Source organism: Talpa occidentalis, unplaced genomic scaffold (assembly GCF_014898055.3).
Source record: "Talpa occidentalis isolate TD23 unplaced genomic scaffold, MPIMG_talOcc4v2.1 talOcc4.4, whole genome shotgun sequence".
NCBI classification, from domain to species: Eukaryota; Metazoa; Chordata; class Mammalia; order Eulipotyphla; family Talpidae; genus Talpa; species Talpa occidentalis.
In genome coordinates this window covers 143025403-143038871 of record NW_023604295.1, presented here as the reverse complement: position 1 = coordinate 143038871, position 13469 = coordinate 143025403, and the positions used below count along the sequence as shown (strand labels likewise).

At 39.2% G+C, this 13469-nt stretch overlaps 1 protein-coding gene across 8 annotated transcripts in view; it reads right to left on the bottom strand.

Moving 5' to 3' along the window:
- TENM3 (teneurin transmembrane protein 3) overlaps positions 1–13469 on the bottom strand; it is a 2290771-nt gene that overhangs the window by 44403 nt on the left and 2232899 nt on the right. For all 8 annotated transcript variants that reach the window (XM_054701057.1, XM_054701061.1, XM_054701058.1 and 5 more), the window contains 4 exons: positions 12958–13219; positions 9073–9340; positions 7591–7734; positions 3310–3559 (listed from right to left, as the gene is read on the bottom strand). In XM_054701057.1, coding sequence (XP_054557032.1) covers positions 3310–3559; positions 7591–7734; positions 9073–9340; positions 12958–13219 — 924 coding nt within the window. The remainder of the gene's footprint in view (positions 1–3309; positions 3560–7590; positions 7735–9072; positions 9341–12957; positions 13220–13469) is intronic.

Below are 13469 nucleotides of genomic sequence, written 5' to 3'. Positions count from 1 at the left end.
CTTTGGCTCAAGACCTTGAATTCCAGACCTCTGGCTCTTCCTGTTCTTTGTCATTCACCTACTGTGTACGTGTTCCCTGCCTTCCTTTGTCTTAGGGGTTGACTTCCTTCCTTGCTGGCCACACTATTTAGGTACATAGCATCACGGCCTTTATTGCAACAACTTTCTAGCTCATCTCCAAGGCTCCTGGAACATGGTTACCAGCTCGATCTTGTTCCAATCAGGAAACGATTGCCCACAGTCCTGTAGGATGGCAGAGTAATTCCTCAGGGCATGAGAGGTCCCCACAGTCTCACCCTCTGCTGCCTCTCTGCCTCTGTCTCCACTGTCACCCACCAGAACCCCTGCCCACGTAGGTGATTCCTGCTCACCTTTCTCAGACTCAGTAACTGTGCTTGCTCCTCTGTTCTTTTTCCGTGACTACCCTCTGTTCCTCTTCTTAAGTAGACTGCATTTTTGGATCTAGATCAAACAACTTTTCTTACTACCCTGCCATCTCCCAGTGCTCTCTCCTTCTAGAGAATTACTCAACAACAGTGTGAGCCGTAGAGATGATCAAGTGTCAAAGCACAACACTGGTCATATTATTTGTTTTGTGTCAGATAATCCGCCGGTGAGTTCTGACATCATGTACTTTGTCTTATACCACCATTAGTCACAGTGCTACTAGCAAAAGAGAAGCGACCAGCTAACAGAGTTAATAATGGTGAACATCAATATAAAACCCAGTGTATTTCACATGCAGGGCACATACGGGAAATGGAATCCAAATTTAGCCACATAACACACAGAGGAGGGAGGTGGAAGTGTCATGAGAGAAGAATGACAGGAGTATCACCTCCAAACACAAGTCCTTAATGTGTTCATATTACACAGTATTGTTGATATTAATGTGGCTCTAACCTCCAACAGATTTTTTTCACAGATAGACTTGAGCTTATAAAATAGAGAAATTATAGACTCTAGCTTATAAAATAGAGAAATTATAGTTCTGTGTTATTTGCCCAATTATTATGAAATAAACCTAACTTTCTGCATACAGGGATTTACACTGGCTGTGTGGTGTAGGGGAAAGGACACACTTTTTAGAGTGGTTCAAATCTCAGCTCCCCTTTCTTAGTTACGTATGGTAGGGAGATACAGAACCTCCTCGAGCCTCACTCACCTCCTCTGTTAGCCTGAAGAACTGTCGTGTGGATCTGCAAGAACGTATCTCAAATATCTAGCACTGCACCCGGCTGGTGGTAGAGGCAGCGTGTCTGAAGGTAGCTGCTTGGGTGGCTTGCTCTGTATCACCTCTGGCCCTGTTGGTTAGTCGAGACACATACCTCCTGGCCTTTTGTATTTCTCCCAGTTACCAAGAAAGCAAGGCCAAAAAAACATTTTGATATTCTGCTGTGCTTTCTCATCACAGAGCTTTGCATGCTTAGTCATCTAGAGAAATTTAGTGTTCAGCTTAGTGTGTGACTGAGCTGCGAGCTGAGAGTAAGTGAACAGGGGATTTCAGGAAGAGGATATGGGACCAGGTCCGGTCATGTTGACAGGCAACAGCCACGTGTCTCTCAGTAGAAGTTCGGTTTTACTAGTTGTCAATCTCTACATGACAGTTTAAATGGGTTATGGTGACTTTCATCTCAAGGATGTCCCTAAAACATCATTAATTTTTCTATCTGAAGTCATTTCATCATGTATTTGAATGGCCAGATTAGATCTAGCATGTTGACACGGCTTGCTTTTTTCCTAGCTTCACCCCTCCCCTCTACATTGCTGTCCCAAGGGAAGTTTTTAGTTAAAAGTGCCCACACATAAGCGTCTACTCTCTGTGTCCAGTTAAGTGCACACAGCACTGAGGAGATGAAAAACTTTGGAGCTGACATATTTGCTTCAACTATATTCATCCTTAGCTTTGCAGAAAGCCTTTTCTTCCAAAATAGTAATGTCAGTGAAAACATCACTTCTTGAAAAGTGAGACTTATAACTCTCTCAACTTAGGAAACTAGAAACTGTAGGTGGCGAGGAATTTACAAGGCACTTAACAAAGCTCCAGCCCTTAACAAAGCTCCATCTTCCTATGCGGGATATCTTTCCAAGCCCAGCGAGGATGTGGGCAGCATCTTCACATGATCTTATACATGAAAAAACTTGCCAAAGTAAAATAGTTGTAGATCTTTTTTCTTAAAGAATTGAAGTCCCTCAATTGGGCATTAAATCAGGATGTGATCAGGGTAACAAACTAAAATCTCCTTAAATTTTTCTACAGTACTTTGAAGTTCTGTTCAATATGGCTTAGCTTATGTGAGTCAGTAATTGGAATATGGAAATATCTTTTGTTATGCAGACACATTCATTATAATATTTTTTTCTAATAAAATTAATTTTTAACCAACTGGAAACTATTTTTTCAAATGATGTTGCATAATATAATTTGCAATCTATTGCATAGTAATAGCTCATTTAAGCAGTTTGATTACTTTGATGTTCTGTGATACTGCGTTTCCTCTCTCATGATAAAATGTTCTTAGAAAACAATGCCAGAAATTCACATGGAAATGCAAAAAGGACATCTGAAAATATACCAGAACCTTTACTCACAATGCTTACCTATGTCTAAAATCTTTATTTCTTGGTGGAAGCAGATAAAAAAGGTGAAAAAGAAAGCACAGTTAGAAAAAGTCTATAAAATATGAGTTGAATACTGAGAGTTCAATTATTTATATGGAAAATCACCAATGTAAGCAGAAATAACACTGGAAATAAATTGCATAGGCCAAGACTTACCAAATAATTTACAGAATAGGATGATTTTGAGAATAATGCTTAAATGAGCAAACTAAAGACAACAATTTATTACTTTATTGACATTTTAGCTAATGGGATAACTCAAACAGAAGCTCCAACACTCTAGCTGCAAGTTACAACCTGAGTTTGTTGACTATTATGTCCTGTTATTGCTGGAAAACATTTTTTTGGCCTCAATTTCAACCACCGTGAAATGAAAGAATAACAACATTTATCACAAGAATATTCTAAGATGGCTAAAGGGACTTATTCTACCAGAACACGGAGAATTCATTAGAATCAGTGAGACATTTTCTGTATGTGACAACTTTATAGTCTTTTATACACTTATGCTACCACAAATGTGTGTGGTGTCTTGACTAACTCACAGGAATCTAACTTTTTTCTAGGGAGAATTTTAAACAGTGGGAAGGTATGTGTAATTAAATAGGTTAGTACATTCAATTCAAGGTGTCCAAAATAAAAGCATGATTAGCTTCGATGAAAATCCCAGATTCAGGAAAGACATACCTTAGTTCTAAAACGCTGGTTACATTTCCAGAAGGGAATATGCGCCGAACATAGTTGAAATCCCCTACGTACAGGCTGCCATCGATGCCACAAGCTAACGCGACCGGGGCCAAGAGTTTATTACCATCAGCCTGGCCATTGCAACTGGGGCACGAGATACTGCGCCTGCGTCCATTGCCCATGATGCTGCTGACCACGGGAGGTTGTTGGGAGATGAACTGATTCTCCCCATTTCCTTTGTACAGGATTCCTAAAGGAAGTAAAATGCATTTTCCTTGTCATATGAAGTGTAAAGAAGACAAGAAACATTCACTATAGATCTAACTAGAATTCAGTGCCTTTTAGATTTGGACTGGGAAAACTTTCATTTCAAGTTCTATTGGAAAGAACTCCATTCAATGAGCGAGTGTAAAATATTATATGACAAAATACCTAGGATATATATCCCCAAATGCTGTTTGTTATGGATTTAAAGAGAGTTTGGTGGATCCAGAAAGAAAGGGCTAGCAAGAAAAATTAAAACCCCAAGTTCTCAATGTCGGTGGTTCTTAAACTTGGCTACACATTGGAACTGACTGAAGAGCTTTAAAAAAATACATATTGTTGGATCTGGAAAGTCTGATCTGATGGGGTGTGCCTGGTCATTGAGATTTTTCACAACTCTTCAGGGGATCTTTTCATGCAACCAAGTTTGAGAACCAGGCTCTACAAAATGTTCTTTAGGGAATAACACATTTGCCTAATTGTTAACTGATGTTGAAAATATTGTATAGTAATTTAATTAATAAAAATAAACACCATGCATGCATATTTCTTCCTGATGAGTTTATCAATGATTTTTAAAAAGTAAAAGAAGCTTTCTGAAAACCAAGTTAGAAACTATATGTCAAGCCTCTGATATCCTACTTGACTGTAAAAAATCTTATAGTCTCATCTGATAGATGACAATATAGACAAGCAAGTATTCAAAATTTCAAAAGTAAAAATACTGTTGTGGAAAGGCAACTGATTTAAAGTGAACACAGCTTTAGGCATGAAAGTGCTAATAATTTTAAGAAGACAAAATGCTAGTGTGTTCTTTTTTTTGCTGGAAATCTGAGAAAAAAATTCCAAGTGAGTATTTACTATTTTCAGAGTTAGAAGATCTGATTTTGTTCATTGCCATTATCATATATAGACCAGTGGTTCCATTTTGGTTGACTGTGCACTGGATCATTATCTGCTACTGGTCCATACCTGTTTATGACACTTCACATTGTGCTATTGTTTGCACAGCCACCTGCACTTTCATTTTGGAGCAGTACATATAATACTTATTGAACATGCTCTATTTTAAAGCAGTTCTTTGGCCAATGCTTATACTTTTATAAGCAGATATACTATTAAAAGAAGCAATCCTATGAAAGAACAAACAGGAAACTTGAGAAAGTAGGTTTTCCTCCCACCTTGGAATAATTTTAGTGAAGAAGAGAGTGGAATAATTACGTTCCCCTTATAGCACAGCCCATTTTAGGTGGGTTCTATGATTGCGTTTTTAACGCCCTGCTATTTGGGTGATGTAATAATCACAGCAAATTTACATAAGGAAATCAGGAAAAGTAAAACAGGTTTATTCAAATTTTTAAAAATAATCTAAATAAGGATGGATCATAACAACAGATGAAATAAATTTTGCCTTGAATATTCAAAGAATACCGTAATGATCCCTAAGAGCCTTCTTTCTGTGATTACGTTATTTGACAATTATGGGACTATAATTTTCTATAAGAGCTAGTTCTGTAATTTTCATCAGAAGAATCCTACAAGTCAGCCTACTGCTCCTGATTTATTCCGTCATTACTTTGAACGATTGGTCCTTCATGATTCTCCTCTATTATGACAGAATAGAAAGATGAACATCAGAATATTTATTTCCATGTTTCGGGATGCCTACACAAACACCTGTCACTGTCTACATTTTTGCCTTCTCTTCCCTCTTAATATATTTTCATAGCTCATCCACCTTGTCAGGATTACAAATCACTTTGTTTATTCAATTAGACGCCTGTCACTTCGAAAAGCCACTACCTGTCAACCTGTTCTTGGATAAGATTTGAAATCGCAATAATTTTACTCTGAGAATTAGGTTACCGCACATAAAAAAAAACCACACACACATAGAGTTCATACTTCATAACATTGTTGGAGGGCAGAATTTTGGGTAGTCCAGCTTTTATATTTGATGCGATATCTTAAAAAAAGGTAACTATATGTTATTCTGGTTGGGTGTGTTTATTTTTATTATAAACACATATCTAGAATATCTGTGAGTTTCCTGATCCATGTGAATGCCATAGTGAATAGGGTTGTCATCGGGTGCTGACTTATAGAGGTATGGCTTTCCTGGAGCACAGTCTCTGCTTGAGCTTCTACTACTGCTTGATAATCTCTTGGGTGGAAAGCTGGGGTTACTGCCTGAACTTATCCTATATCCTCACAGTAACCAAATGCACCTAGAGAGGCTTTGCTTGTAAAGAATTTCTCGAAGAATACAGCAATATGTCAAACCATGTGACATGGAATTGAAAGAAATTTAATCAAGAGTGCCACCAGCATGGCTGGCGCGTGGCTTTGCCCTTTGAAAGCCCTGCCTTTTGTCAGCACCGTGCAGGTGGAAACTCACTGAGGATTGGGGGGACACATGAGTTCCCTCTTGGGGGGCAGGCCCCCCTCCCTCAATGCATGTGCTGCCTGGGGCAGAGTCCTGGTTCTGCTCCCAGCCTCCTGGGGTACAAACTGTGCTGGGCCATCGGATGCCCAGGACAGCACTGGGACGGGAGGAGAGCTCAGCACTTACAACCAAGGAAAGGCATGAAGAGTTTTCTGTTGAGTTTTATTTTCTGACTACTGATTTTGCTCAGTTGGAATTTCTCCAAGAATTCTTCTCATCTAGAAGTAAGGCACCCACATTTTCTAGCACTGACCTGGAAACCACCTTAGATTTGGAATCACAGGAAATTTAAGTGTGTTCCCTCCAACTCCCATAATTTTTTTTTTTTAACAAGTATGGGCATCAAAGCGACGTTAATCTGAAAAAGTGACGGATGACAGCTAAACATTTGATCATACTGCAGTCAGCTGGTGGTCTGCACCGCCCACAAACCTCTACCATGTCAAAATCTACATCCTGTCACCAGGATGGAGAAGTCTCCTCACTGACTATTTGAAAGGAGATTAGAGGTTCTACTGAAAATGTTTATAGCAGGGGCTCGAGTAAGTTCCCTCAGAGTTCTGCTTTTCCGGCAGAAAATCTTTAAATGACCTGTGAGCAGAATCTTAGAAATTCAGTAAAAGAAAATGGAATGTGTTTAATATAAAAAATATTCTTTATGAGATTAAGCAGGTCACATATTGCCAAGTAGTTATGTCTTTTTGTTTCTACTTATTTGAAAAATGTCTTTCCCTATTTGAAATATGCTTTTTCAGAGCATTTTACTTAGAGGATAAAGACAACTACTCTTGATTCCTCTTTGAATCAGATAATTCATTAATTTTCTCCAAATACTCTGAGTCAACGAATAGTATACATAACCCAATTTGCGTGGGAGGATAATTTACTTCTCAAGTACAATCTAAGAAGAACTGAAAAAGTAAATCTAAATATTCAATGAGAACTGACTAGGATTAAGATCTATTGGATATATCTGGTAAAGACACATAGAATTTTTTTTTAAAAGATTTATTTATTTATGTGTACAAGAGCTGGGATATAGGCCAGAGGTTTGAGGGGCAAGAGGATTCACCAGAGACAGAGTGGGGAATGGAAGAGGCACATCGACTGAAATACACTGCTGAGGGGAGCAGCGGGAGAGACAGGAGAGATCTGCTGCACCATGTGGGTAGCTCCCTGGCCGGCTGGGGGATTGAACTGGTGCTGCAATGGCTGCAGACAGCTTCATTGGTTGTGTATCAACCCCTTGCGGCACCAGGGAGTTCCCCTGGAGTTTTATTTTTTAAAGACCATCTTCCCTCCATTTCTGGAGAGCCTTTCTTTCCAATGTAGTTTGTATCAATCACTGACTCAGTGTAAAGTGAGACCAGTGCAGATGAATCGGTGGTGAAAATGTCCACAGAGCAATGTATTGAACACTAGTAGTTTCTATTTCCAGTCTTTGCAATCTTTAAAATATACATACATGTGTGTTTTCCTACTAATTCTCATCCTACAACATGTAGAGGATAAAAAGTGACTGTGATCTTATTGGTCTGAAGCAAATACTGTAGCTGTGAACAAGACCTTACCGTTCTGAACATCCAGAACATGATGTTTATCTAAAGTCCAACCACCCATGTTGGATGCATCCAGTTCATAGCCTTGCAAAATGGCGGTCCTCTTTTCCCACAGGGTCAGGTCCAAACACGACTCATACTCGTATCCGACGGACACTGGAATCAAAACAAATCCCAGTTCACCTTCTCAATGACAGGCGGAAATGCAACTCTTGCTATTAGTTTGATAAAACTGTTTTTTTCACAATTGGGTTCTGAGATTATATGGCCACATATTTTTGAAGTTTAGTTTTTAATGTAAGAGGATTTGATCTTATAAAAGACATTTTTTTCCTAAAAAATAAAAGATGTCCAATTGCTATTTTTCTACGACTTAAATAGAAAAGTAGTGTTTTGCCTCCATAGCGCTCTTTCACAGGGATTCACAGCCCAACGAGAGGTTCAGAATGAGCAACTGGGCAAGCTGTGAGAACAGTCCAATCAGCCCCAAATGGTGACTAGGTGATAGCAACTAAAACTAATGTTTGCCAGCTAACTAATTAGAGCTATTTAGTTTCTAAGTGTATTGAGTTGTGGAAAATATTTATGACAAGCAAGATTCAATAAGCAAAAAAGATAGTCAGATTATGACATTATATTCACATGTTATTATGAGGAATAAAGAATAAAAGTAGCGGTAAATGTACGTGAAGGATCACAAAAGAAAAACTTCATAGATGACAGTGAAACGTGAATTTTAAAATTTAGAACAAAGTGAAGGGAGAAGTAGCAATTATCTGATTGATTTGAATTAATTCACATCCAAATTATATATTAGACTCGCAATAAATGGCTTTTATATTTTCAGGTAAAAAAATAATAGAAAAGAAACCATGTTATTCTTCAGCTTTTGATGTTCTGAGCCTTAGCGCGAAGCTACACTATATATATCTCGATGTGTCAGATCCTGATTGCAGTGTCCAGCCATTCAGTGAAATAACTGGCTTGACTGATGTTTTAAGAATATCCTTCCATTGAATTGACAGGTCCTTCTAGTCAAAAGAACTGAAATAATTCTGGATACAAAGGCTGTCTGAGCTCTGTTGAAATATCATAATGAATTGGAACTACATTAATTCCTAGTGAAAACAAACCACAAAACTAGGATAAGGAAGAAAGGAGAAGGAAATCCAAAAGGATAGAAGAAAATGTAAAATGGATATAATAAGGAAAAAAGAAACATAAAAAAAGGATCGACAACCTGAAATCTCAGAACATTCTTATAAGATGTAATTTCAGCCAGAAAAATGGCTATTTTCTCTTTCTTATCACACAGAATACATTCCTTTTCTCCCTGGGACATCTGAACCAACCAGCTTGTAACTTCCCTAGGACAGCCTCACTGCCTTCCTCTCCAGCGAGCCACGGACTTCCAAGGATTACAATTAATTTTATGTTGAATTTTATGTTAGTAATTTTATGTCAGCCCTTTTAATGCATTTGTATAGAGCTTACCAACAGCTTCAGACAGACCATACACCTTCTGATTATACGCATCTGTTTTATCCCATATGAAAGTGTAGGCCAAGTTCGGGGAGGCGGGAAACCACTTCTGGAAGAGTCTTCCTACCACAGCAACCATGAGGTGAACCTTCATTAAGTTAAACGGTATCACCGACTGGGTCATGGTGATCTTGAGGACAGACTTATAGCCTGCAGCCCTGGAGCTCAAGTAGGAAAGTTTCAAGTCTGTTCCTGGAATCGTGGTTTCTTCGTGGAGCACCTAGGTTTGAATAAAGCAGAAGCTTCAAACTGTGGTCATGTGCACTGAGATAAAGTAAATTTCAACGACCTTAGCTGAGCAACTAACACTGGTCACAGACACTATCCAGTAATTAACAATAATTGTGGGCCTCCCTGGTGCCCTAGCGGTTGAGCCTCAGCGCTGTCACCATGTAGCCTGAGTTCGATCCCTGGCCAGGGAGCTACCCTCATGGCGCAGGAGACCTCTCCTGTCTCCCCGCTACTCCCCTCAGCAGTGTATTTCAGTAGGTCCACCTGCTCTGTTCCCCACTCTGTCTCTGGTGAATTCTCTCACCCCTGGCACCACTCGCCTACCCCAGTTCTTCTACGCAAATAAATAAATAAATAAATTTTGCTGCCAGCCAATGTTTCCTCCTCCGAAAGCCTCCTGTCGTTTCTCCCACCCCCTGGAGCAGGAACGCCGCTCACACAGAGCGCTGTGACCTCGGTCGGGCTGACATGCATTGACTTGTTAGTTTATACTCACAGTGGAGTCTCACTAACCCATCTTTCACCCCAGTCGCCCTGGAGAATTGGAGCAGCCGTTTGTAAGATGGTTAGCTGAGAACAGGGCTGCCGAGGCCAAAGATCTGGCCCAAGCCAGCTGGCTCATTTAGGGATTAAACCTGAGCCCAGGCCTCCTCAGCTGATTGGCTACAGTCTCCAAAGGCAGTGAAAAAGACCAAGGCATTTGGGTTAAATTGTAGCAAATTCTGTCTCTGTAACAGCACATTCTCACAGTTACTGAAACAGAGCTAGGACTCAATGCCAATTTTTGATAAGATGGTAAATGAGCTAATATTTTAAAACTCTGTACATCCTCTCTCCCCCACCTTGGCCCTGAGACCAGTGTGCTACTGAAAGCACATACAGAAGTCACTCAATATATATGTTTTCAAATTGAAACTGGCCTGTAAACATAACTTACTACACATGATTCTCTCCTACATTTTTTTTAAAGCCATATTCTTAACCCTACAATGTACACATCAAAGAGACCAGCTCAATGAATGCCAATAAATTTATACTGACATGACAGAACATATTGTGGTAAAATGTTCTCTAATTATTTTGAAGTATGTATTTCAACCGAGTACAGCAAATCTTTCCAAACAATTTGAATGGTCCTGTTAGCTGGGCCAATAACAAAAGCTCTTTGCAGGCTCACTACACAGAACCCGGGCCAGGTGGTGACCACTTTCTCCACTAAGAATTAAAAAGCCTTCCCCATGGTCTCCTAGATTGTCCTATTAAGATTCATTACTCAGACATAAAGAACTGCCTTTTCATGTTAGAAAAATCTTAGCATAATCATTTAATGTTCAGTAGCGTTTCCTCTCCTGCCAACCCCTCTCACAGACAACAGTTAGGAATGATGTATATCTGTCATCTACAAATTTTAATATTTTAAATAGAACCCTTGATACTGAGGGTGTAGCTGTCAGTTTCAATATAAACCATCACACAAACGAGGCACAAACGAACAAGCTAAACAAACCTCCTGGCTTAAGCCAAAGAGTTTTGCTCAAATATCTATTTTGCTAAAACATATCTTCTGTTCAAGATATATGGACATATGGAAACTTTAGAGCACTATCAAACTCAGGGAAACCATTAAATTTAAGGTTGATAGCATTTTTAGGGCTGCAGGGTACAGGGTTAGTAAGCAGCATTCACTGTTCCCCATCATTGGGGTGCAATACCAATGGATTAGTTCAAAAACTAGTTTCTGCAATTCTTGCTTGGTCCTGAAACTGTAAGTGATTGCACCCTAAAGCAGATCATTTATTTCTTATTTTTGAAACAATTTTTCATAAATCTGATAGGTTTTCTGTATATAAGGTGGTCTTGCATTAATATATATTTCCTGGGACATTCTCAGAGTCTTTATTTCAAAATTTCATGGGTTAGTCCTAATTTTAATAACTGATGACAGTCTCTTATCATTGCTAAACCTACCTCTGTGGCATAAATACCTGTCACTTAGTTAATTAAAACCGGAATTTCTCTATCTAGTTTAACTTGACCGTGTTATTTGGCATTTGTGGGGAAAATAAATCCAGCCAGACTGGGAAAATAAACTCAAGCCTATTTCTGCCAGCTGCCTGATTTGGGGAGCATTTCACTCTCTCCTAAGCATTCAGTCAGAAGCCACATCCTGTCCATCCTTCCTTCCCAACTCTTTTCTCCATCCCACTGCTATACCCGAGCTTGTTCACTCACTTCTCTGTCATCCTTCCACCAAATACGCATTTTGTCACTTGAGTTAGCTTTAGAAAAATAACCAAAAAACTTCACTAGTTCCCTGGCTCCATGTTGCCCAAAGAATCCAAGGTGTCCAGTGTCTGGTATTCCAGGGCCTTCCATAATCTGGTCCCAGGCTTTCGTCTCCAGCCTTGCCTGGTCTTCCATGACTGTGACTCATTGCCATCCTTCACCCAGCCACACCAGCTGGCCTCTTAGCCATTTCTTAAACAAGCCAAGCATGTTCACTTGGCCGCCATTTTGAGCTGGCTCTTGGCTCTGCCTGGAACATCCTCTAGTGTCAGGATTTGTTCTTTCACTTCCTTAAAGTTTCTGCTGAAATGTTCTCTTACCGAAGAGATCTTCCTGGAATACACTTAATGCAATTGCACCTTCATCCACTTTACCCTGCTTTGTTATTGAGTAAGTCTTATTCACAACTGACATATATTTATACATTTGTTGTCTCTCCTCGTTAGCTGGTAAGCAGGTATCGACCGGTTCTTGGCTGTGTTTCTCATCACAGTGCCTGTGCAGAACAGGATTCCTACAGATATCTGAGGAATGAAGGTGACAGAACTGCCACATATTTGACCACATATTTTTACTTAGCTACTTATGCATAAAGTTCATAATGATCGTACTAGTGTCCTAGCTCTAAGATCTGAAAGTTATTTCTTAATGGAAACACACAGGGAGAAAACAAGCTCCCAATATTTCAGCAGATAAAATGAACAGTGGAAGTATATTTATTTTTCATAATTGTATGTTTTCTTTTTTCCTGTGGGGAATAGGGCTTTATGAGCCAAGCTTATTAGAGCTTAAGATAGGATACCAATAGTTTTAGATAATAATATCCTGTGGAAATTAATAAACATTTCCTGTCAAAACCTTCTTTTCTACAACATTTCTTACAATAATAAACAGGAAATTATTGGAATAATGACCATGCACAATGGTATTAGGTGTGAAGTCAGGTCCACATAGGCACTAAAAACCGTTTCCAGTGAACAGATGAAGGAGCAAAGCTGTTTTTTCTACTTGGTTATAACTAATAAACATATAGCGACAGATGCTACAGCTATTGTATACAGAGGTGTACCTGAAGAAAAGGTATTCTAATAACAATACTATAATCATATACAGTGCTGTAAACCAATGTCACCTCCATAGGAATTTAAAAAATTACAAGCACCACCCACTGTAGCACATACACACACCATATTCTAGATCTGACTCTATGGAATTATCTAGGACAGTGTAGGAAGTCTGCCATCCTTTTCTAAGATTCTTTGGAAGCCACATGATCTGAACATAGGTTCTTTGAAAGCACTGTCTGCAAGAATATTCTACCTGTGTTTCAGGAATAATGGGACTGTCTTCAGGGGAAGATCTGAAAAAGGTAGATAAAGGTGATGACACAATGATAGGATTTGGCCTCACAAATCCACTCAGGTCACAGCTGGGAATGTCATTCTCTTCTTTCTTCATGACTAGGGTGTCCATCACATAAAACACATTCCAGGGAATCCACACCGTATGATACTGAGTGAGGAATGGGGATCTCTCAAACACCAAGGTCAGAGAAGCTCCCCCATTTGCCACCAAGTCAAACCTAAGGAAAAAGAACAAGACATATGGGGTGAGTTATCTTGATTCTGTAGATCTCCCAACACCCACCTCTTTAATGTAATATGCTTTAAGAGAAAATCAACTTTCCCTTATAACTTTAATATGAAATAGTTTCAAATCTACAGGAATTCTACAAAGAATTATACCATGAACACCCATATACTTTTTCCCTAGATTTGCCAAGTTGGTAACATTTTCCCAAATGTGCTTTATCAATATCTCCTTATTTACTC